Here is a 23,830-nt window from a genome sequence, read left to right on the forward strand (position 1 = left end):
CCAACTATATGTTCAGCATGCTAGCTGCTTATTCCAACACTGCTTTCTTGAGAACACCCATTTGGTCTTCATTTCAGGCTATAATAAAATATGATTATTTGAACTTAAATGCTGTGACCAAAGCTTTGTTTATGATTATCCAAAAAACCTCTATCCTCTTGGTTACCTATTGTTGAAGAATCTTTCAAAGTTACAGAAAATGCTGAGTGCAAAGCATCTAATATTAGAAAGTTAATTACCTTCAGTAGCATTCGTCCTGGTGGCTATTGTATTCTTTCTGCAGATTCTTTGTCGCCTTCCAGCCACCTTAATAATCCTCAGATATTATGATGCCCCCTTGACTAGAAAATAGTGGGAATAGAAGGGCTGAGGCATTGCAGCCTATTTATTTATTTTATTTATTTATTTGAACTTATATTGCGCACAGCTACCCTCAATGGGTTTCCCGGCACCAGGGATAGATAAAAGAAAGAAAACAAGAAAAAAGGCCCAAACAGAACAAACAGTGCAGAGGGATTAATTGAACAAAAGTCTTCAATTTTTTACGAAAAGAGAGGAGATCAGTCTCGGCTTTCAAGGCCGACGGAAGAGCATTCCACATCTATGGGCCAAGATAAGAAAACGAGCGGCCACCCATTTTGGCCAGTTTAATTAATTCTGGGAACAGAAAAATCGCCACTAGTGGAAGATCTTAAAGTGCGACCAGGCTTGTAGACTTGAACCAGGTTCTGCAGATATTTAGGGGCAGAACCCTGCCTGATTTTGAAAAGAAGGCATTAGGTTTTAAATGTTACACGGTTCGGGACCTTAAGCCAATGAAGGTCACGCAGAGCCTGAGCTGCGGAAGATCTCCGCGGTACATTGCACAATAAACGAGCTGACGATGCGGGAGATCACAAGAGCCTGGACGACAGTTCTCTACAGGTCCCTAGTTTCTAGCACACAAAAACCTGGGACATAGGTTGCCCAAACTCCCCCACATGTACCTCTCCTCCTCAAACCACCATTCACCTCCTCTCCAAACTATCTCCGCCTCTAACATGTTTCCAGAATTTCACCAGGCAGCTGGGGATACTTTAAGGTAAACAAATCTGCATCGGGAGCAAGTATCTACCAAAACTTACATGACTTCTGTTCCTTAAATGATTAAAAACTGTTGTGCAGCATCACTTCATGGCAGTTAATGTTACCACATTTTGTTCTGTACCGCTCTAAATTATAAGAATGTCTTTACCTCCAAGTTACTTTAATTTTCAGGTTGGTGCTGGATTGGGAATAGGTTACAATGTGAACGTAGCCTGGACCGGTGGAGTGGACCCTCCGATTGGAGATGTGGAATATCTGACTGCATTCAGGTAGGTGTAAAGGAAATGGACAACTAGCATAGAGGAGATGGAATGTGGCTGGATTTCTGTCCCCAACTTCCTGAGACTTTGTCATAAAATGTTACATATTTAACAATGACTTACATGTGTCTTTGACTGCTGGGTTTAGAACATGCGGCAAACATCAGTTCACAATAGGGCTTGACACTGCCCTGTGGCAAATTATTCAAGTATAGTCATGATAGAGCAATCAGACTTAATAAAGTTTGCTGATGTAACCTTCAAACCTAGTTTATGCTGACTTGAACATTCTAGATGTACTAGTAGTGCTTACCTTTGTATATTTCAATGAGGTGTTTATCTGGTTGTCAGAAATGAAACAACGACTGATGAGAAAGTGCATGTTAGGAGGTTGCATGGTTATCCTGGATTTCAGTGAGACTGACTCTGAGGCTTCTGGGCATCCTGTTAGTGACACATGCCAGATGGAATATGCAGTGGGACCTGAAGTTCAAGTGGGTGCAGCATCTGGGGAATCTCTACGACATGGTCCAGGTCTCGGAGGGCACTGCACAGGATCTGCACTGGTGGCTAGCAAAACGTGATTGAGTCAGACGCAGACCCTGCTTCCTTCCCCAACCAGATCACACAGTAGTGACAGATGCGTCACTCCTGGGATGGGGCTGCCATCTGGGAGAGGTGGAGATCAGAGGACTCCAGTCTCCGACAGAATCCAGACTCAACATCAACTTGTTGGAGCTCCGAGCGATTCGCTTGGCATTGAAAGCTTTTCTTCCTTCCATCAAGTGAAAGCTGGCTCGGGTGTTCACGGACAACACTACTGCTATATGGTACTGCAAAAACAGGGCGGGTGGGGTCCTGGACCCTTTGTCAAGAGTCCCTGGGTTGCATGTTAGGACATGGCTGGGAAAGCAGGGCATATCCCTGATGGTTCAACAGCGGGCAGGTTCTCTGATTGCCTAGTGGATCACGAAGGGTGTTCCATCCAGAGGTGGTGCAAGGTCTCTTTCAGAACTGGAGAGAGCCTTTGTTAGATCTGTTCTCCTCTGCTGAGAACGTGGAATATCCGCTGTTTTGCACGCTGGAGTTTTCAAGGTGGCACTCGCTCGGCGATGCTTTTCGTTAAAAGTGGAGCTCAGGACTCCTTTACACCTTTACATCAATATCACTCCTCTCCGGAGTGCTCAAGAAGATCAGAAGCTACCAGGCCCAAGTCGTTCTTGTGGCTCAGGACTGGGCACAGAGAGTCTAGTATCCTGAGCTGCTCCATCTGAGCATCGATCCTCTGATCAGGCTGCCATTGTGGTAGGATCATCTGTTGCAGAGGCACGGGAGGGCCCTCTACTCGAACCTGTCACCTCTGTGCCTTCTTGCGTAGCGGCAGTCGACAGCATTCGATCTTCCTCCCTAAGTCAGTGAGGTGATAATGGTAGCCAAGCATCCCTCTACTAAGACTGTGTACACCTGCCGATGGCAAAATATAGTTTTAAAAATATTGCGCCGAGTGGTCTAATCATCCTCTTTCTACATTCCCTTTCTCAAGTCCTTCTCTTGATTTTTAACCTCGCCCATCAGGGCACTGCTCTGGGCACTCTTAAAGAGTACCCTTTGGCCTTATCTACTTTCTTGAGACTGCCAGACCAACCCTCTTTATGTAAATCCTCTATTGGAAACAGATTTCCTTAGGGGCTTGTACATATGTTCCCACCTGCACCAATCATCATACCTCAGTGGGACCTTAATTTGGTTCTACCCTTCCTGGAGTGCGCTCAGTTCGAACCTCTGCACATCTGCCCCCTTCAGCTGCTGTCCATCACAACAGCCTTTTTAGCGGCAATAAGTTCTGCCAGGAGGGTGAGCGAATTGCAGGCTGTGTCATCCAAGCCTCCTTATCTGGCCATCTTTCCTGATAAGTTAGTGCTTTGTACTAGGGCCTCTTTCTTACCGAAAGTGGTAACACATGCAATCAGTTGCCTTGCCCACTTTCTATGCTCCTCCGCATTCCTCTAAAGAGGAGGGCCGACTCCACTGCCTGGACCCAAAAAGAGTGTTGTTGTTCTAACTTGACCACACTAAAGAGTTCCGGGTGGACAACCAACTCTTTGTGTGGTACATTGGGTCAAAAAAGGTTGTGCTGTGCAGAAGAGGACTATCTTGTGATGGGTCGTCATCTGTATCACAATTTGCTACACTCTGGCCATAAAACAGCTCTCTGAAGGTTTAAGAGTTCCTTCCACCAGATCTAAGCCTGCAAGCACAGCATTGCAATGTGGTGTTCCAGTACTTGACATTTGTCAGGCAGCAACCTGGTCATCACTGCACACATTCACTAAGCACTACTGCCTGGACAGTCAGGTACGCCGAACAGCCTTTTTTGGCCGCTCTGTCCTGCAAGACACCCGGGTCTAAACTTGTTTGCAGTCCATCCTTCGGGGATGGTATTGCTGGAGTAGCTATTCTAAGGTAAGGAATCCGCAGCTAGATGTCTCTATCAGATCAAATTACTTACCTTTGGTAACGCCTTATCTGGTAGAGACCTAATTTAACCGCAGATTCCTTACCAATTTACCTAGCCTCCCTGTGCTGCAGACAGGTTTTTAGTGTCAGGGCTGATCCCTTCCAGGTTAATAGTTGTTCTAAAACACTTCATGGCTCTTAGCTCCTGGCGCGGAAAGTCATGGAAAATGAATGACGTTAGCGCGTTGAGGTGGCACCTATATAGGAGAAGCTGATGTCACTTTCGACATGGATGACATCATCACGCGGAGCCGATCGCCGCCACCTACTGGCACACAAGGGTATTGTCGAGCAAAAATCTTCCGGATCCAGCCTGACACCTGGGAAATTCTAAGGTAAGGAATCTGCGGCTAGATTATGTATCTACCAGATAAGGCGTTACCAAAGGAAAGTAACTTGTCCGGTATTATGTGAAGTTATCATTTGTAGCGAGAAAGAAACACAGCGAAGGCAAGCTAAATCTCTTTCCATTTTGAAGAGAGAAAGTACAAAGTAAACTTGAAATAGCCTACCAGGTGACAAAAAGGCGAACACACTCTTGCACTTTGTGTTAAAAGGAATGACATTTTACTTTAGGGTGCTTAAATGATCCTAGACAGAGAGACAATGAGGAGAATTGGAGGGGTACCACTGCTTATCTCTCCCCTGCTCTCATAAAAAAAGATGAGAACACTTATCAAGAAGTAACAATGGCATGATAGTTTCCCTCATAAAATGTTTCACTATGAAGTTATTTGTCAGTCAACCCACAAAGTGCTTCTGTTGTAAATGTCTGTGCTTTTGTAAATATGAATATGATTAAATCAATGTCTCCGTCCCCTCTCTCCTTCTTCCTTCTATCTTCTCTTCCAGGACGGTGGTGATTCCAATAGCCAACGAGTTCTCACCAGATGTTGTGCTGGTCTCTGCTGGATTTGATGCTGTTGAAGGTCACCAGTCTCCTCTGGGTGGATATTCTGTTACCGCAAAATGTAAGTGCGCATTCTAGAATCGTGGAAGTAGTCACACCTATAAGTTGGTGTTGCAAAGTTGTGCAGAATACTGGAGTTTGCATAGTTTAATTTCATCATTTTATTTGCAGCATACACATCTTTACTCAATAATGTGCTTGTGAATTGTTCTACTTATCTAGGAGGATTGGGGAAGACTTTATTCCACACATGGTTAGAATAGTTGTTTGCCCTAGCAGTTGTGAATATACACTTATGTAGGTTCTTTTGGCACAATAAACTCATCTGGTGCATACTTTGGCATGCCGCTTTCTTTCAGATTGGAAAGGACTGTGATTTATGTGCTTAAATGTATAGGTCCCAAGTCATTAGCATTATATTTTCAGCAAACAACAACTTAAGACTTTTGACTTATTGATATGCTTGTCCTAGTTTGCAGTATTAGCAAAACATCTCGGACTGGCTAAAACTGACACCTATAACGCATTTAGACCTCTAAGTCTCCTGTAAGGGATTATCCTCTTTAAGGGAGCTTCAAAACCTGCTAAGGGAAGGGCTCTTATTAATATTGTGGACTAATGGCTCTGCTGGTTTTATTTTTCCAAGGCTTTGTTTGACTTTCTCAGTTATTTGGTCAAGTTCCTTATTAAAACCTTGCTTCAGGCAGCTGTGTTGGCCTCTTTCAAGATGGGACAACCTTTCCAATCAGAGTGATAAGATGGGAAATTTAGAAAATGATTACCCTGTATGTATATTAAGTCCTTGTTATTGATCTATTTACTTCCAATTCTGTCAAGGAATGATTCAACGAAGGAGTGCCCAAGAGATTGTCCTGTTCAATAAGGCTCACTTTATTAGTATGTGGCCCTTTGGGAACCTTATGTACAAATTCTGCAGTGGGATTACCAATCTTAGTATCCTGCACTATCAAGTTGTTCAGAAGGTGCTTTATTGGGGACAAAATTAAGTGAACACTTATTTACCTCTTGAACTTTCCGCCTCCTTAGAACACCCAATCTTAGTATCCTGCACTATCAAGTTGTTCAGAAGGTGCTTTATTGGGGACAAAATTAAGTGAACACTTATTTACCTCTTGAACTTTCCGCCTCCTTAGAACACCCAATCTTAGTATCCTGCACTATCAAGTTGTTCAGAAGGTGCTTTATTGGGGACAAAATTAAGTGAACACTTATTTACCTCTTGAACTTTCCGCCTCCTTAGAACACAAAGTGTTCAATGTCCAACTGTTCAGTTCCACTAGAGAAAATGGAAATAGACTTTGACTTAATGCTCCACACGTAGGTGCATGACAAGCTGAGGTATGTTTGCCCCACACCTCCTAGTAGCTTGAAAAATGTGAGTACTGTGTTTAGCTTCTTCCAAACAACTTGGTAGTACAGGAAAATTAGACCAGATGGAGATCTTCTGCCTTTTCTCAGTCCAAAATGATGCAGATATTTCCCTCTTTGAATCAACAATTGATCATTTAACTTTTTCAAAATATCTGAAGACAATTCTCCTGTCTAGTTCTGAATCGCTAAATGATTAATCTTTCTGTGTGAAAACAGCCTCAGATGAAGCAGGACCAAGAATACTGTAAACATAATAAAAATGGCAAAAGTAGAAATAAAGTACAAGTTTGGAGAATCATAAGGCTTTTTCCTTAGAATAGTTGTGATTCCTTACTTGCGTTTTTGGAGAGTTCTGTTGCCTCTGATCTGCAATGCCTGCAGTTCTGATTGAAATGATGAGGAGATAATTTGTAGCATATACTCCAATCATGTCACTGGCAGTTTAAAGCAGCAGACACGTATAACTTCTGCATCTCATTACACGGTATTCTGGTGCTCTCTTTAGTGCCATTAGTAGGTGCAAAGCAATATCCCAAAAGGAAATGGTAGGTTTCATCATTGAGTGAACGAGTAAGTTCAAGATTTCGGAGTGTGGTAACAAGTACCCTTTTTACCGGTGAGGTGATAAGGCTTCACCAGTCTTTCTTCCATGTGGAGTTCATACTCTCGCTGGAGTGATGCGTGTGATGCCAGTAATTCCCAGGAAGGGGAAAGGCCATTTACCCTCTGGTAACTGTTGCCTTATTTTAGCTGCATCCTGTTTCCATGTTCTAGGAAAATGGTGTGAAATGTCCCGGAGCAGATGATTCCCAGGATCTACATTGCTTTCTCTAGAGACTATATTTAAATTCCCTTTTAAGACATAAATTGAGAGGCAATAAGAAACCGTATTGTACGTGACGCCAAGATTCTGGAAACTCTCATTGCTGAAGAAGACATTAACTAGGATACTCTTTGCTATATGTTACTTTGTCACCTTGCTTACCCTGCATTAGGAGTACAGTGCCATTGCATCTGATTTTGGTTCAGTGAAACAGCGAAATGCTAGCTATTCTAAGGAGAATGCAGTGGTAGATTGTGATTTTGTTGTTCATACTGAGGGGAAAAAACACATTCACATGTTTGTGCCCTTAGAAAACCTATACATTTGCAAAACGTGTTGGCTGCGCTTGTGGAAAAGAAATTGAATAGAGAAAGGAAAGGAATAAAGAAAGAAAAATACTACAAGTAGTGACTGACTCATCTTGTTTCTCTCTAATTTTTTTGTTTGAATCATTGCTGACCACAATTTTGTTTCTTTATGTCTCACAGTTTGTCTAAAAAGTGTCTAATGTACTGCCGTTTGGCATCTAGTCATTTTGAGGTGGACAATAGGGTTTAACAATTGGTGATTACTTCAGGTGGAGCAGCGATAGGTCCTTTGGCTGCCAGTATGTGTTTGAATTTATTTAAATACCCAGCTGCTTTTTAACAGTCAGACCTAAAGCCCCCATCGTGCCAAAAGGATAACTCAGTCTGTCCTCCTGTGCATGTAGCCTATTTCATCAAGAGATTGAGTCCATCTCCTTCCAAGACCCTTCTGTTCATCAGTGCTTTTCTAGAAATGGTATAGTTTTGTGCCTTTACCCCAAAACGAATAGGCCAGGACATTCAGGCTATGATCCTGATACTTCAGCCTCAGACCTTGACCTCAGTGCGAATGACTCTGTGGCTCCTGGAAGTGTTGTCCTCCTGCATCCTGCTGGTTAATCATACCAGATGGCACACACAGGCACGACAAGTGGAACCTCAAATCCCTTTGGGCACAGCATATGGGTAATCTTTCAGTTTGTAACCAGATTTCGGAGGAGACTGCAAAAGACCTGCAGTAGTGGCTCCTGGATTCAGCCGGCAGATCCATCTCCTTACCCCACTTAGAGCCGACTGTGCTCACAGATGCATCACTACAGGGTTGGGGAAGGCTGTCTTAGTGAGATGGAGATCCGAGGCCTTAGGTGTCCTACGGAGACTTGACTCTACATCAGTTTGTTGGAATTGAGGACGATTTGCTTGGCATTGAAGGCCTTCGTGCCTTCAGTGCCTTCCAAAAATTCAGTCTGTGCCAGTCATTGGGATAGATTTCTAGATTGGTGTGGCACCTGACATATTGACCCATTGCAAGCAAAGTTGTCTGAAGTTTTGTTCTGTCTGTGGCCCAGCATTAATTTTCTTTGGGCACTTTTGAAGACTACTTATCAGCTATTTCAGCATTTTTGCAGTTGCCAGATCAGCCCTCTTTATTTAAATTACCTTCTATGATGTGATTTTTTTGGGGGGTTTTCAGAATTTATTCCTACCAACACATTTTTTGATGTCATGGTGAAACTTGATTTTAGTCGTCACTTTTGTGTAGTGCAATCCATTTGAGCCGTAGCACAGTTGTCCATTGAGACTTCTGAAGTTGTAGACAGTCTTTCTCATTCACATAACCTACTCTAAATGTGCAAGTGATCTGCAGGCTCCCTCTGTTAACCCACCTCTTACAACATTCTTTCCAAATAGGTTGGTGTGAGGTCCCAACATTCCTTTCTACCGAAATTGTGGACTCTATTTCATGTCACGCTGGTTATCACCCTTCTGGCATTCTTTGCTCCACCTCATCCCTCTCAGGACGAAGAGAGGCTCCATCATGTGGACCCAGAGAGGGCACTAAGCTTTCATATTGATCACACCAAAGAACATTGGGTAGACAATCAGCTTTTTGTAGGGCTTTCCGGAGCAAAGATGAGCAAGGCAGTGCAAAAACAGACCCTCTCCCAATGGATTGCTCTCTGCATAAAGATCTGTTACGCACATGCTAAGAAGTACCCTCCTAAAGGCTTACAGGCTCATTCCACTAGGGCCAAAGCTGCTAATATTGCACTGGCATTCAGAGTGCCTGTCCCAGACATTTGTCAGGTGGCTGCTTAGGCATCTGTAAACATGTTTATGAAGCACTACTGTTGCGACAGTCAGATCTGTTAAGTGGGGCATTTTGCCTGTTCGGGGTAGCTGTACTTTTTGGACTGAGACATTTCACAGACCCACCACCTTGCCAGGTACTGCTATGGCATCTAGCTATGGCATCTATTCGTAAGGTGAGGAATCTGTGGTTAGGAGTATTCATCAGAAGAACAACTTGCATCCCTCCGGTAATGATCTTTCTGGTGGATATTCCTATGTAACCTCAGATTTTTCAACTTCGACCCCCCCCCCCCCCTCACCCCAATCTCCCTGTTCTATGAAATGGGCTCTTTTTCTGTCTAAAAAAGAAAATGGCCCAGTTAAGACCTCTTCAAACTGGTCACGTTAATCTGCCGATAGGCTTTGCACCTGAGGGGGTGGAAAGTCTAAGAAGGCAATTGAACTCAGCGCACATGGGGTGATGCTTATAAGCCGGTTCACTTGTCACTCCCGGAGAGGAATGATGTCTGTGGAGAACTGCACAACGTGACCTACCGGTGTGCAGGTGTACTGTTCTAAATGTTTCCTCACCCAGTCTGGAGAATATACTGATGGTGAGTAATCTGTGATCTGAAAGAGACACTTTAGTGATAGATTCCTTACCTTAGAATATCCCCAGGCATCAGACTGGATCCGGAAATTTTTTGCGTAGCAGTACCCTTGCGCGTCGGTAGGCGTCGTTTGTGGCTCCGCGTCCGTCATCGGCGTCGTGGGCGCCGTGATGACGGCGTCGGAGTACTTAGACGCCGCCTCCGCCTGCTGACGTCAGTTCTTCTTTTTTCCGCGTCAGCAGCACAGATCCGGAAAAAGTGGTACCTTTGTCTTTTTTGACTAAACTTTTTAAAAAAAAATGTTTTAATCTCTTTTGATCATTCTTTTTCGAGTCTTCGACTCCGAACGGTGCCGGTAGGGATGCCAGGTTTTAAGCCCTGTGAGGATTGCGACCGACTGATGTCGGTCACCGACCCTCACCGTCAGTGTCTCCACTGTCTCAGCGTCGACCACGACGACAAGACCTGTTCTGACTGCCGGGCCCTGACTTCGAAAGCTAGGCGGGAGCGGTCCCGCAAGCGACTCGAACTCCGGCAGTTGGCCCCGCGCCGAGAGAGGTCCTGGTCCGGACAGAGGTCGAGGGACCAGTCGCGGGAGCGGAGCCATCGTAGCTCCGGGAGTCGACATCACTCCTCAGGGTCAAAGTCGTCAGGTAAGCACAAGAAGTCGAAGAGACGTCATCGCTCTTCCGACTCCCCCGAAGCTCGCTCGACGCGGCCGGGGGTTCAGGTGGCACCACTCACGCGACTCCGTCGGAGTCGCAGGCGTCGCGTCCGGCCCCATACCCTCTGGTCCCTAGGCCGCGCGCGATGCCGGAGGAGATCGATCGGTTCCTCATGGCCATGAGGTCCCTCTCCTCTCCGACGGGCTCCGCGGCGCCTTCGGGCCCAGCGGACCCGTCTGGGGGCCCTAGCGGGTCGGGGGCTCCAGCCCCGACGCCGGGTGCTTCGGCCTCGGCGCCGCTGGCACCTTAGGGCCCGGCGCCGCAGGGCCCCACTGGGTCCGGTTCCGTGTCGTCGCCGGTGGACCTAACGACCTCCCTGGCGCCGGTCCCTCAGGTGTCGTCCCCGGTGCCGTCTTAGTGCGGCGCCGTCCCCGATGCCTCCCTCGATCTGGGCGCCGCTTCAGACGCCGTTCGGAGAGTTCATCTTTCATGTGCCGGCCCCATCATTTGACACCCCTGAGTACCAGGAGATGGGTGATGAGGAGGATTGGGAGGGGTCTGAGGACCCTCTGGCACGGGAGTGTCAGTCCCAGGAGGACTGGACAGGTGGACTTGGGGATGCCAGCGGTCTGGACACTTCGCCAGACACTGGTTTTGTCTCACCTCCTACCATGCTACGGAGGAGGGGGCTACTTATAGTGTGGTGCTGACGCGGGCGGCCAAGGCCTTGGGCCTTGACCTCCCCGTCGCGGCCGTGAGGACTAACCTCCTCACTGAGGTCCTTAAACCGCAGTCAAGCTCGGCTGAGCCTCTGCTGCCGTTTAATGAGGCCTTGTCCGACGTTCTTTTGGGGACTTGGTCCAGGCCCGCTACAGGTTCGCCTGTAGATAGGAGCGTGGCCAGAAGCCACCGCCCGGCCCGGGCGACCTTTGTTTCCTGTCCACCCACCCCATCCCCGAGAGCCTGGTGATTCAGGCCTCCAATTCCCAGACCGCGTTCCCGTCGGCTCCGCCTGACAGGGAATTCAAGAGGTATGAGCAATACGGCAAGAAGGTATTCTCCTCCCTAAGTTTGGGACTGCGGTCTTCCAACACCGCCTGCCTCTTGGGCCGCTACACCCACTCCCTCTGGGACACGGTCGCGGAAGTGCTGCCAGAATGCCCGTTGGAGGTATGGGCTAAACTCGGCCAAGCCATTGTGGAAGGCCGAGATGCGGCATGTTATTCTATTCGGTGTGGACTGGATACCACCGACTCACTGGGCAGAGCGATGGCAACGATGGTGGCGATTCGTCGCCACGCCTGGTTGAGGTCCGCCAACTTCTCGGCTGATTTCCAGAACACACTCATGGACATGCCGTTTGATGGCCGTCGCCTTTATGGCGACAAGGCAGACCATGTGCTTGAGCGCTTTAAGTACTCCAGGGCTACGGCCAAGTCCTTGGGCCTTTCGGCCACGCGCCAGCAAACGGGTGCCTTTCGCTCCTTTCGTGGCCAAGGAAGGGGTGTACCCACACGTACTGCCAGCCACGCACTGCAGAGTAATACCCAACGCGGTGGCGGCCGTGGAAACCGCCGTGGCGGCAGTCGGGGACAATGGCGAGGACAGTCCACACCTTCCCCCGCAGCATCCGCCTCAAAACCCCTCTAGTCCATGCTTTCAGGCCCATGTGTCGCCAGTGGGGGGCAGGGTTCGCCATCACCTCCTCCACTGGCGCACTGTCACATCGGACAGGTGGGTGCTGCAAATCGTCCGAAGGGGCTACTCCCTCCCCTTCGAGGCGACTCCTCCAGCCATGCCACCGCAGAACCACCGTGTATCGGGGGATCATTTGCGACTTGTGCAGGAGGAAGTTACGGCCCTCTTGGCCAAGGGGGCCATCGAGCGCGCTCCTGGGCCAGAAGAAGGGTGTGGTTGCTACTCCCCCTACTTTCTGGTACCCAAGAAGGGCAAAGGGGGCCTATGCCCTATCTTGGACCTACGGAACGTCAACGGCTTCCTCCGCAAGGAGAAGTTCAAAATGCTGACACTGGCTCAAGTCTTAGCTACCCTGGACCCAGGAGACTGGATGGTAGCGTTGGACTTGCAGGACGCTTATTTCCACATCCCCGTCCTGCCGGCCCACCGGCGCTATCTTTGGTTCACGGTTGGCCACGAGCACTTTCAGTGTACCGTGCTCCCCTTCGGCCTTACCAGCGCCCCACGGGTGTTCACGAAAGTGATGGTGGTGGTCGCAGCTCATCTGCGCAGGTTAGAGGTTTCAGTCTTCCCCTACCTCGACGACTGGTTGTTGAATGCGGGCTCGCCCCAGACAGTCGTCAGCCACCTCCAGACGACGGCCTAACTCCTGCACCAACTGGGGTTCTCCATCAATGTGCCGAAGTCACACCTGTGCCCCTCTCAGAAGCTCCTCTTCATCGGATCGGTTCTCGATTCGGCGCAGTTTCGGGTTTATCCACCCGAAAAGCGGGTTCGGGATATTCAGGCTCTGATTCCACTCTTTCAGCCTTTATCCCGGATCTCGGTCAGGTTGACGCTGCGGCTTCTGGGGCTGATGGCCTCCTGCATCCTTCTGGTGCATCACGCCCGGTGGCGGATGCGGGCTCTGCAGTGGGACCTGAAGTTTCAGTGGGCCCAGCATCAGGGCAACCTCTCCGACCATGTCCTGATCTCGGAGGGCACTAGGAGACGGCTGTAGTGGTGGTTCACGGACCGCGATTGGGTCAGCGGCAGATCCGTCTCCCTTCCCCAACCGGAGCACGTAGTTGTGACGGACGCGTCCCTCCAGGGCTGGGGAGGCCACATGGGAGAGGCGGAGATCAGAGGCCTCTGGTCTCCGGCGGAGTCCCGGCTCCATATAAACCTTTTGGAGCTGCGGGCGATTCGTCTAGCACTGAAGGCATTTCTCCCCTCTGTCCGGGGGAGTGTAGTGCAGGTGTTCACGGACAACACCACCGCCATGTGGTACTGCAACAAACAGGGCGGGGTGGGGTCGTGGACCCTTTGCCAGGAGGCTCTGCGCCTCTGGCAGTAGCTGGAACAGCAGGGCGTGACCCTGGTGGTTCAACACCTGGCAGGTTCTCTGAACGCCAGGGCGGACGAACTCAGCCGTCGGTGCATGATGGATCACGAATGGCGTCTGAACTCGGACGTGGCGCAAGGCCTCTTTCAGCAGTGGGGAGAGCCTTGGTTAGACCTATTCGCCACAGAAGAGAATGCGCAATGTCATCAGTTCTGCGCGTTGGAATTTCCAAGGCGGCACTCGCTCGGAGACGCTTTTCGACATGGGTGGAGTTGCGGTCTGTTGTACGCCTTTCCGCCCATACCACTTCTGCCCAGAGTGCTGAAGAAGATCAAGCGCGACGAGGCCCAAGTCATCCTTGTGGCTCCGGACTGGGCACAAAGGTACTGGTATCCAGAGCTACTCAGTATGTCAGTCGATCCCCCGGTTCGTCTGCCTCCTCAGGAGGACCATCTGTCGCAGCAGCAGGGGACGGTCCTCCACCCGAACCTGTCCAGTCTCCACCTCCATGCTTGGCGATTGAGGGGCGACAGTTGAGGCCATTTGACTTGCCTCCTGAAGTCTGTAATGTCATTCTGGCAGCCAGGCGTCCCTCCACAAAATCGGTATACGCCTGCAGGTGGAATAGATTTGTGGCATGGTGCACAGCAAAGGCTGTGGATCCACTTTCTGCCCCTCTTTCTGAGGTTCTTCTCTTCCTTCTTTCTCTCGCCCAGCAGGGCTCTGCTCTGGGCATTGTCAAGGGCTACCTTTCTGCCCTTTCAGCCTTTCTAAGGCTGCCTGATCAACCTTCTTTGTTCAAGTCCCCTATTGTAAATCGTTTTCTGAAGGGCATCACACACACGTTCCCTCCTGTTCCGTTTGTGATGCCTCAGTGGGACTTGAACCTTGTTCTTACATTTCTGATGTGCGCTCCCTTTGAGCCACTTCACAACTGCCCTCTCCGCCTTCTTACTCTGAAGACTGCTTTCCTGGTTGCCATCACCTCTGCCAGGAGAGTGAGTGAGCTCCAGGCTCTTTAATATAAAAAAACCTTTCCTTTCTGTCCATCCGGACAAGGTTGTATTGCGGACCAGGCCATCTTTCCTGCCCAAGGTTGTCACGTCCTTCCACATCGGGCAGTCCATCACTTTGCCCACCTTCTTTCCGCCTCTGCATCCCTCGAAAGAGGAAGAGAGGCTCCACCGTCTGGACCCAAAACGTGCGCTCTCATTCTATCTGGATCGCACACGCCAGTTCCGGGTGGATGACCAACTCTTTGTTGGTTACGTGGACGCTAAGAAGGGAAAGGCGGTGCACAAGCGGACAATCTCTCGGTGGATCATCTTGTGTATCCAGGCATGCTACTCCTTGGCTAAAAAGGAGCCCCCTGTTGGATTGCGGGCTCATTCCACTCAGGCCACGGCGACTACAACTGCCCTGGGCCGGGGAGTGCCCTTGCAGGACATTTGCCAGGCAGCTACGTGGGCCTCGCTGCACACGTTCGCAAGACACTATTGCCTGGACAGTCAAGTCCGGAGGGATGGCTTCTTTGGCCGTTCCGTCCTCCAGGACTTTCTGGTGTGATTATTGGTTCGCAGACCCACCACCGGGGTTGGTATTGCTGGGGTATCTATTCTAAGGTAAGGAATCTATCACTAACGTGTCTTTCAGATGCACAAGTTACTACTTGTGTAACGATATATCTGTAAGAGACATTAGTTAGTGATAGATTCCGGCCCACCCATCCTCCCCGTTCTGCGAACCGATATCTAGGGTTACGGTCATCCCCTTTCAGGGCCCTAGTTTCAATGGCACCAGTGTTAGTTTTTAACATGGCTCAGCGCTTCTGGCGCGGAAAAGCTGTGTCTAAGAACTGACGTCAGCACGCGGAGGCGGCGTCTAAGTACGCCGACGACATCATCACGGCGCCGACGACGGACGCGGAGCCGCAGACGACGCCTACCGACGGATCCAGTCTGACGCCTGGGGATATTCTAAGGTAAGGAATCTATCACTAACTAATGTCTCTTACAGATATATTGTTACACAAGTAGTAACTTGTGCGTTAGACAGGGTATCCACCAGAAAGGTCATATCCAAAGGGTAAGTAATTTGTTCGTCTAGAGACTCACACAAAGGTTTTCTTGGTGCATGGTGTCTCCCTGCTGCAAGCATACACCAACATTATCAGCTACGTCACTCTATCTGTTATTATCCTGTGACTTTATTTACATGGTAGCAGGTCCTTACATTAGCAGTCATGGCTCATGGCCTCATCCTTAATTTGGAGACTCAGAAAAGTCGGTGACATCAGTTTTGGTGCATGAAACTTGTTTTGTTCATCGAATGATGTGGTATTTCAGCAGTGCAAGATGAGCAGTGCCCCAGTCAAATTGGTGAGCGCCATCCAAGCAGTACTTCCAAGAGCTTCTTTTTTCCAGCCAGTGAAGGCCTTCCAGTTTTTGAAGGCTAGAGAGCCTTTTTGCTTCAAGAGTCCCCTTTTCCTCTGGGACCAGAAATCATAAATGATCACAAAACAAAGCCTGCTCACCCAGACTCAACTAAAGCCATAAAGTCCAAGTGATATTCAGGTAGACTACTCGTCCTCTTCAACACCATCTCAAGAGCTTCACACTGCTCAAAGCTTTACATCCCTTACCAGCGCATGGCCCATATAACCAAAGTTGCTTAGGTACTTTTGTGGCTTAAGAATAGCTGTGCTCCAGCGCTGCCTGAGCCCATACCATACAGATTGCCCCTGCCTCAGTCACCAGCATCCCAAGAACCTTTGAAGGAGGTAAAAAAAGGCACCTATCTCTAATAGCAAACAAGCTGACCTTCCTTCTTGTGAAGGTAGAGAGGGATATGCTTCTTTCTTCTTCTCTGTAACGAACAAGCAAGGGGACGTACTATATGTTGGACCTTTACAATCTATTGCAATCACTCCCCTGCACAGTTGCTAAATGCTATCTCTCACTCAGGTGTTTACAGCTGTCAAATGGAGGCAGTGCATACTAGATCTTCAGGATGTTTACTTCCATGTAGCAGTCCTGAACGAAAAAAGGGAAGTTTTAGAAGTCAAGATCAGACCGAGAGGGTTCCCATGTTAGTGTGTAGAGTCAATGTTTGTAGAGTGGTCACAGAGAAATTGGACAAGTAGGATATTGTTGGTTATTCTTTGTTAAAGTCACCAAAAACTAAGAGTTTTGAGAGGGTAAGGCAATTTCAAAACTAAATCGGAGAGGCTACCCTAGTTTCCTGGTGAGCAATAAGTTGCCACAATATGAACATTTAATGATTCTATAACAGTAATGAGTGGTATTTGAAGGGTGAGTGAAGGTAGGCTAATATTAAATTGCATGCTGTTTGATGGTGATTTTTTATAGAGAATAATACCTACTCCCTCAACCTTTTGAATGTTATTGGTTATGTGGGGCACATTTGGTGTGAAAGGCCTCCACTTTTGCCATACCATTTGACCTGATCCTTGGCAATGAATCTGAAGTGCATAGGGTAAGGTGAGAGTCAAAGTGATCAGTAATTTAGGTAGTTCTGCTGTTGCAAATGGCTAAAAGAAATTGAGTCTCGGTTTATAGTGCTGATACTTGTATTTTCGTTTTGTGTTCAATCAAGGTGGAAACCCCAGAGGATTTTAACAGTCAGACACTTATACTGTCAGTTTTTGGCCAAAGAGACTGACATTCTCTAGTTTCAGCTGCTGCTAGGTAAACAGCCATACTGCATTGGAGTTAAATTCAATGCAAAGGTCCACAATCGTTATCTGCAACTCATCTGTTTGTGTACTGGGACCAGCTGCTGCATGATCATCCTAACCCATCTATCGTTGGTCCAAACTTTCGCATAGAAGGCACATGCTTCCAGCTTCTTGGTAGGAAAAGTTCTTTCCACCTACACCATCTGTAGTTAGAGGGTCTCCTCTATCGTTTGGGTGTATAGGTGTGGACATGCAGTGGAAAAATCTTTATCACTGACTGTTAGAAGAAAGAAGATTTCCTAACCAGGGTGAAGGTCCTAGTTGTCAGTGGCTCACAAAGACAACACCACAGACCTCTTTTACTTCATGAAGTAGGCCGTCAGACTCCCTACAGTTGTGCCAGATGACAGTTGGAGCAGTTAGTTGCAGTAAGGCATGTTCCTGCTACTCTTCCACATTGTACACGTTAAAACCAGAGCAAACTAGTCTGACCAGTTGTGTCCAGTTGTTACATGGTTGTCCAGTTCCCCAGGAACCTCTCATCCTCATCCTAGAGACTTGGGATTTCCCATCCTTAGATGCTTTTGCAGTTCATTGGAACTCCAAGTGTGATGGTTCGCTTTTTAGTTTGGCAGGGTAGCCTGATGGTGACTGGATGCCATGGGTCCTTCAGATTATCAGGGTTCTCTGTTATACTGGAGGCTTCACCCTGGCCTTGTCATGTTTGGCACTCAGGCCTAGCCAACTTCTGCTCTGTGACTATGTTCACCTTCCAGGAGCAGAGACAGTATCTCCAAGCGAAGCCTGGGTGCTACCAGCGCTGAACTTGAATGTATGTTTCTTAATTATTCAACATTTTACAAATCAGTCTCTCAGAAGGATAGCCCTAAAACAGAAAGGAGTTTTACTTTTGAAGTGAATTCCAGCTGAAGCTAGTCCATAAACATGGTAAAGTGGCCCAGGAACTCTAGAAACGCGTCATGGTGCAGGAAAACATACTGGGTTAGTCATTAGAGCTCCTCAGTACTTTCTTTCTTTACCCTATTTCATTTTCTAGAGAGTCTTACAGTAGATGACCTCTTTTCCAAAGTCCCCTCAAAGCTGCATTCATCAGACCCAATGACACAAGGTAACCCAAAAGGGAAAGTTCCACTTACATTTTTTAGGTTTTGAGTACCAAGTCAGTCATTCAGTTCTATTATTTTTTCAGATGTAACTTCTGTCACTTTTTTCCCACCTTAGCTGAAAATTAGCTCTTGGCAGAGGTAATCTTTTCTGTCTTGTTGTTCTTGGACATGTTATAAATATGAACGCACTCACCAATACTGACTGGCTTCATGAAATTCAAATGTTACTTTACTTTTGTGGAGCTGCCATGCCTGATAAACAAAATACACCATACTCAATTTTAAATGTCAACAGTATGCCATCTGATCTTTTTATAAATAATGTATGATGTCATGTCACTGTATCCATTGTAAATTAGTCCATAATTATGAAAAATCTTTAGCGAATAGCGGTCTGTATGAGAAGTGTGCACGTTTCTAAGGACATACATCTCAGTATTGTTAATCTTTTTATTAGCATTGAAGCTGTAACCTGATTTCCCTGGATCACTTAAAAGCCTCATCAGGCTCGCAGAAAAGCTTGGACTCCAAGTCCAATGTATTTTTCCTGCCATTATGTAATATTTAACCTGTGAGATGAGACACAGGTTAAGGAAACCCAACTAGTTTATAACAGGAACTCTTTTTCTTTTAGAAAACGCTACTTCTTTGAAAAAGTTCACTTCACTAATAAGTGTTCTTGGTGAGGAGATGTTAAGACCAAACCATTTCTTGTCTAAAACGCTTTTACCTGCACACTTTTATTGAACATTTGAAGTCCTCAGAAGTTTCTTTCAATTGACTTTTCTGTGGTTTTCTGCATAGGTTTTGGTCACCTTACCAAACAACTTATGAAATTGGCTGGAGGCCGTGTGGTGCTGGCACTCGAGGGAGGTCACGATTTGACAGCCATCTGTGATGCATCTGAAGCCTGTGTATCTGCCCTACTTGGTCTAGAGGTAACAATGTAGAAAGCAAAGCACATATCCTACTCTGCTTAAGTCTCACACCATACTTTACCACTGTTGCTATTGCCTCTGCACTGCATTTCATTTCAGATGTGCCAGTTACATTTCAGACATCATCTAGGATGCATTTTCTTTTCTCTAGAGCTCCAACAATACACAACAGTCTCCCACTTCAGTTAGAGCCTCAGTATTATATATGGTAGAACGTTCCCCGGCTGTTTACTATAACAATACTGCAAGTCATGGAGGCATTCCGTAACCATATAGAGGAATGAGGTTTAAGGTCAGGTTCCTTGAGGTCCCCGAAGTCCAATATGACATGCATTATCCTTTTAAAGTACTGCAGAGGGTATTTTATATCTCATGATATATAATCTCACTCTATCTCTATTCCCACAAACCACTGAAATCCTAAGTGTATTGTTGTTTCATATGAAAGAGATAGTATGGTTGCAGACATGAAGAATAAAAGCGGAATCTGCAGTGTGAAACTAAACCCACCTTGAAGCAGTAAATAATGTGTTGCAAAAAAGATATTAGAATCACTTTAATGCAAGTTATATAAAAAATGCTGTAGTCTAGAATGTGTAGAAATATGCAGAGAAATTATGTCTCTTGTAATAGTGTGAAAAAATAAATATGTCTGCATAAATCTCCTTTCTGCTGATCATTGTTCATTTTAGAACAACACATCAGAAGAAGGAAAAGTCCGTATTTGTTTTCATTATTTAAACTACCGCTGTGAATATTATCAGTGACTTGCTTTTCACCTTGGCGGATTGCTTCAGGTTTCATTAAGTCGCAGCTCAACTGTAATATCGTATTTTAGTAGAGCAGTTACATCATTTCATTATTTCAGATGATTGAAGCATCACATCTGAACTTTAATAAGGAAATTCAAGATTGACTATTATATAAGAATTGCAGGCACCTCTGTATTATAATGTAATTCTTTCAGAGTTCCTGTAGAGGTCTGTAATGAACAGTGCTCCCTCAGAGGTCCAATAGCAGACAATGCTTCTTCCAGGGCGCTAGTATCAAAAGTGCCCAGAGCAGTACTACAGTACCACATACAGAAAACCAAAACAATCATATTGCAGGATCCCACCAGAATGGAATGTTGCTCCATCCAGTGTTCCAACATTGCACGCACCTCTTCTGCACAGCTTACCACAGGCAAACTAGTTGCTGTGCTTTTGTAGCCAATTTTTGGCTTTTATCATCTTCTTTGTTAGGCACTGTTATTTACGGAGCATCTTTCAGTTTATACAGATTTGAAGTGACTAGTTTTACTACCGCATCCAGCCTCCAACATAAAACACTGATGGTTTGTTACTTATTGCAGCTGGATCCTATTGACCCATCGGTCCTACACCAGAAGCCTAATGTCAATGCTGTGGCCACGCTGGAGAAGGTCATTGAAATCCAGAGTAAGTAGTGTGCCAAATCTTTATGAATTTCTGCGTAACGCTTATGTAATGATTACGTTACTTCAATTAAGCTGTTGTTTCAAGAGGGGAGCCAGATGGGGCCCGTGCAGTATGCAGGTATTCTAGTGACCTCCTAGTCTTAAGTATACTTTAGAACTACTTTGATTTATGAAGTTCAGTGACTGAGTTTATTCGCTTTTTTGAGCAAGATATGCTCTTTTAGTGTCTTCAGAAAAATATGGATACTTCCTGAAGATCCACTCATGACGCCTTGTTGATCGTAAGGTAACAGAAATATCTGAATGAGACAGTTAGTTATAGATTCCTTCCCTTAGAATTATCCCCACTCGTCAGACTGGATCCAGAGAATTGTTTCTTAGCAGTACCCATTGCGTCGGTAGACTCTGCGTCTGGCGTCATGGTCGCCGGGATGACGTTACGGTGCCTACTTAGCGACCACCCCTGTGCGCTGATATCAGTTCTTTCTTTCCCCGTGCCAACCTAGCGTAGATCCAGAGAGAGCTACAACTTTAATCACTTTTTGACAAAACCTTTTTTGACATTTTGTCGACTTCTTTAAGAGTCTTTGATTTCTGGTGTGCGAGGGATGTCCCTTTATCAGACTGGCTCCAGGCCTTGCAAGGCCTGTTACAGGCTGATGTCGGTGATGGACCCGCCCCTCGTGGGCCTTTGGTGTCTGGAGCGCGACCACAACTCGAAGTCGTGCTCCTACTGCCGGGCCAAGAATCCAGAGTCTTTGCAGTTGCGGTCCCAAAAGCTCTTGTGGGCCCGGCGGTCGGCTGTGTCTCTCTCCCGGTCTCGTTTGAGAGGGAGGTCTTGCGACCGCTCGCGGAGCCCCCACACCACATCCCATTCAAAGTCTTCAAATTCATCAGGTAAGTCGAAGCACAAGAAGAAAGCGAACACGCACTGGTGCTCTTCGCCTTTCTCCCCGTCGGTTGGCTGACACAACGCTGGACCCAGAGCGTTGTCACTCTAAGGCTTCGTCTTCGGTGCCTACTTCAGGGACGACTCCGCACCTCCCCATTTCCAGGAGCCAAGGCGTCCCCTGCTCTACTTCGTACATTTTATGAAAGACCTCCACCGTACCTTCGATGCCTGTGCCAGAGGGTCCCCGTGGATCCAGACCTTGATCCAGATCGATGCTGGTCGATCTTACGCGACCTTCCCCGGCGACGAAGCCCCTGGTGTTGGCCGTGCCCCCGGCCAACGTGTCCTCATCGACATTGAATCCGAATCCAGAGGGTACTTTTGTTCCCCTATTCATCCTTGGTGTTCCCCATTGCTCAGAAGGTGGTGATGAGGATTGGGAGGGTTCACTGGACCCTGTGGCAGACCAGCTTGAGTAGTTGGACTGGAGAGAAGACTTGGGTGACGCCAGTGGTCTGGACACTTCTTCAGACCTTGGCATGCTTTCTCCCTCTACCGTGGCTTTGGAGGAGGGAGCGTCCTACGCTGTGGTGGTGCGAAGAGCAGCCGAGGCCTTGGGCCTGAATCTCCATTCAGTGGCAGTCGGGAATAATCTCCTGACAGTGGTGCTTCAGCCTGAGGCAACCTGCTCAGAACTCCTTCTGCACTTCAACGAAGCCCTCACTTACTTCCTTCTGGGCACCAGATCCAAGCCGAGCACAGGGGATCCTGTGGAAAGGACAATTGCCGGCCGCCACTGCCCGGCTCTGGGCGACCCAGTTTTCCTGACCCAACACCCTTCCCCCGAGATCTTGGTGGTCCAAGCCCCTTCTACCAAGGGTGCATTCCCTTCCGCTCCCCTAGACAGAGACTCCAAGAAGCTGGATCATCTTGGGAAGCACATGTTCTTTTCCTCCAGCTTGACACTTCTGTCCTTGAATACCGTGTGCCTCTTGGGCCGATACTCCCATACTCTCTGGGATACGGTTGCGCAAGTGCTGCCTCAGTGCCTGGAGAAGGCCCAGGCCGTTCTCTCCCAAGCAGTGGCAGATGGGAGAGATGCAGCTAAATTCAAGATTCAAGATTCGATGTGGACTGTATACCACCAACTCACTAAGCAGAACGATTGCCACGTCTGTAGCCCTACGCCTAGTTGAGGACTTCTGACTTTTCGGGTGATGTCCAGTCAACTTTGCTGGACATGCCCTTTTTGGCGATAAAGCAGACTCGGTGCTTGAGCACTTTAAGGATTCTCAGGCTACGGTCGGATCCTTGGGCCTCGCTTCCCGTCCACCCCAGTCTGCTTTTCACCCCTTTCGTGGCTCCGGAAGGGCCATCCCACCAAGTCCAGCCCAGTACAGCCACTGGTCCACGCAAACTACTCAGCCTCTGTGTGATCGGGTATGTGGGACCCAGCGACCTTGCGGGTTTGGGAGCCAGTGGGCAGGCCAGTACGCTCTTTCTCCCCTGCAGCAGCTTCCACACCCTCCTAGTCTGACCCTTCAGGACCATTAACGGCCTGTGGGTGGCAGGATTTGCCATCATCTCCCCCACTTGCAATCCCTCACATCAGACAAGTGTGTTTTGCAAATAGCCCAGAGGGGCTACTCCCACCCTTGCAAGACTGCCCCTCCCTCCATGTCACCCTCTTTCAATCGCATGTCGGAGGATCATCTGGCACTTCTCCGCCAGGAAGTTGCAGCTGTCTTGGCCAAGGGAGCCAGAAGTAGGTATTGGTTGCTTATCCCTCTACTTTCTGGTGCTCAAGAAGGACAAAGGCATGCGTCCTATTCTAGACCTCAAGGCACTCAACCGCTTCCTCTGGAAGGAGAAGTTCAAAATCCTCATGTTAGCGCAGGTCCTGTCTGCCCTCGACCCTGGAGACTGGATGATGGTGTTGGACTTGCCGGATGCCTATAGCCGACCTGCCAGCCCACAGACGCTACCTATGGTTCACAGTAGGCCATGAGCATTTTCAGTTCACCATGCCCCGTTCGGTCTTATCAGTGCCCCTCGGGTGTTCACAGAAGTGATGGTGGTGGTCGCAGCTTATCTGCGCAGATCAGGGGTTCCAGTCTTCCCCTATCTTGACGACTGGCTGTTGAAGGCGGGCTTGCCCCAGGCTGTCGTCTCCCACCTCCAGACTACGGCGGACCTCCTGCACTCGCTGGGGTTCATTATAAAAGTACCGAAGTCACACCTAACTCCCTCTCAGACGCTCTCTTTCATCTGAGCTGTTCTGGACACAGTGCAGTTTCAGGCCTATCCTCCTGAGCAGCGAGTCTGGGATATTCGGGCTATGATGCCGATGTTT

General features: G+C 47.9%; 1 protein-coding gene across 21 annotated transcripts in view; it reads left to right on the forward strand.

The window, feature by feature from the left end:
• HDAC5 (histone deacetylase 5) overlaps nt 1-23,830 on the forward strand; it is a 1,448,645-nt gene that overhangs the window by 1,347,109 nt on the left and 77,706 nt on the right. For all 21 annotated transcript variants that reach the window (XM_078645209.1, XM_078645212.1, XM_078645222.1 and 18 more), the window contains 4 exons: nt 1,258-1,355; nt 4,716-4,834; nt 19,014-19,147; nt 20,502-20,586. In XM_078645209.1, the coding sequence (XP_078501335.1) occupies nt 1,258-1,355; nt 4,716-4,834; nt 19,014-19,147; nt 20,502-20,586 (436 nt within the window). The remainder of the gene's footprint in view (nt 1-1,257; nt 1,356-4,715; nt 4,835-19,013; nt 19,148-20,501; nt 20,587-23,830) is intronic.

This window comes from Lissotriton helveticus, chromosome 5_1 (genome assembly GCF_964261635.1).
Source record: "Lissotriton helveticus chromosome 5_1, aLisHel1.1, whole genome shotgun sequence".
Lineage (NCBI taxonomy): Eukaryota > Metazoa > Chordata > Amphibia > Caudata > Salamandridae > Lissotriton > Lissotriton helveticus.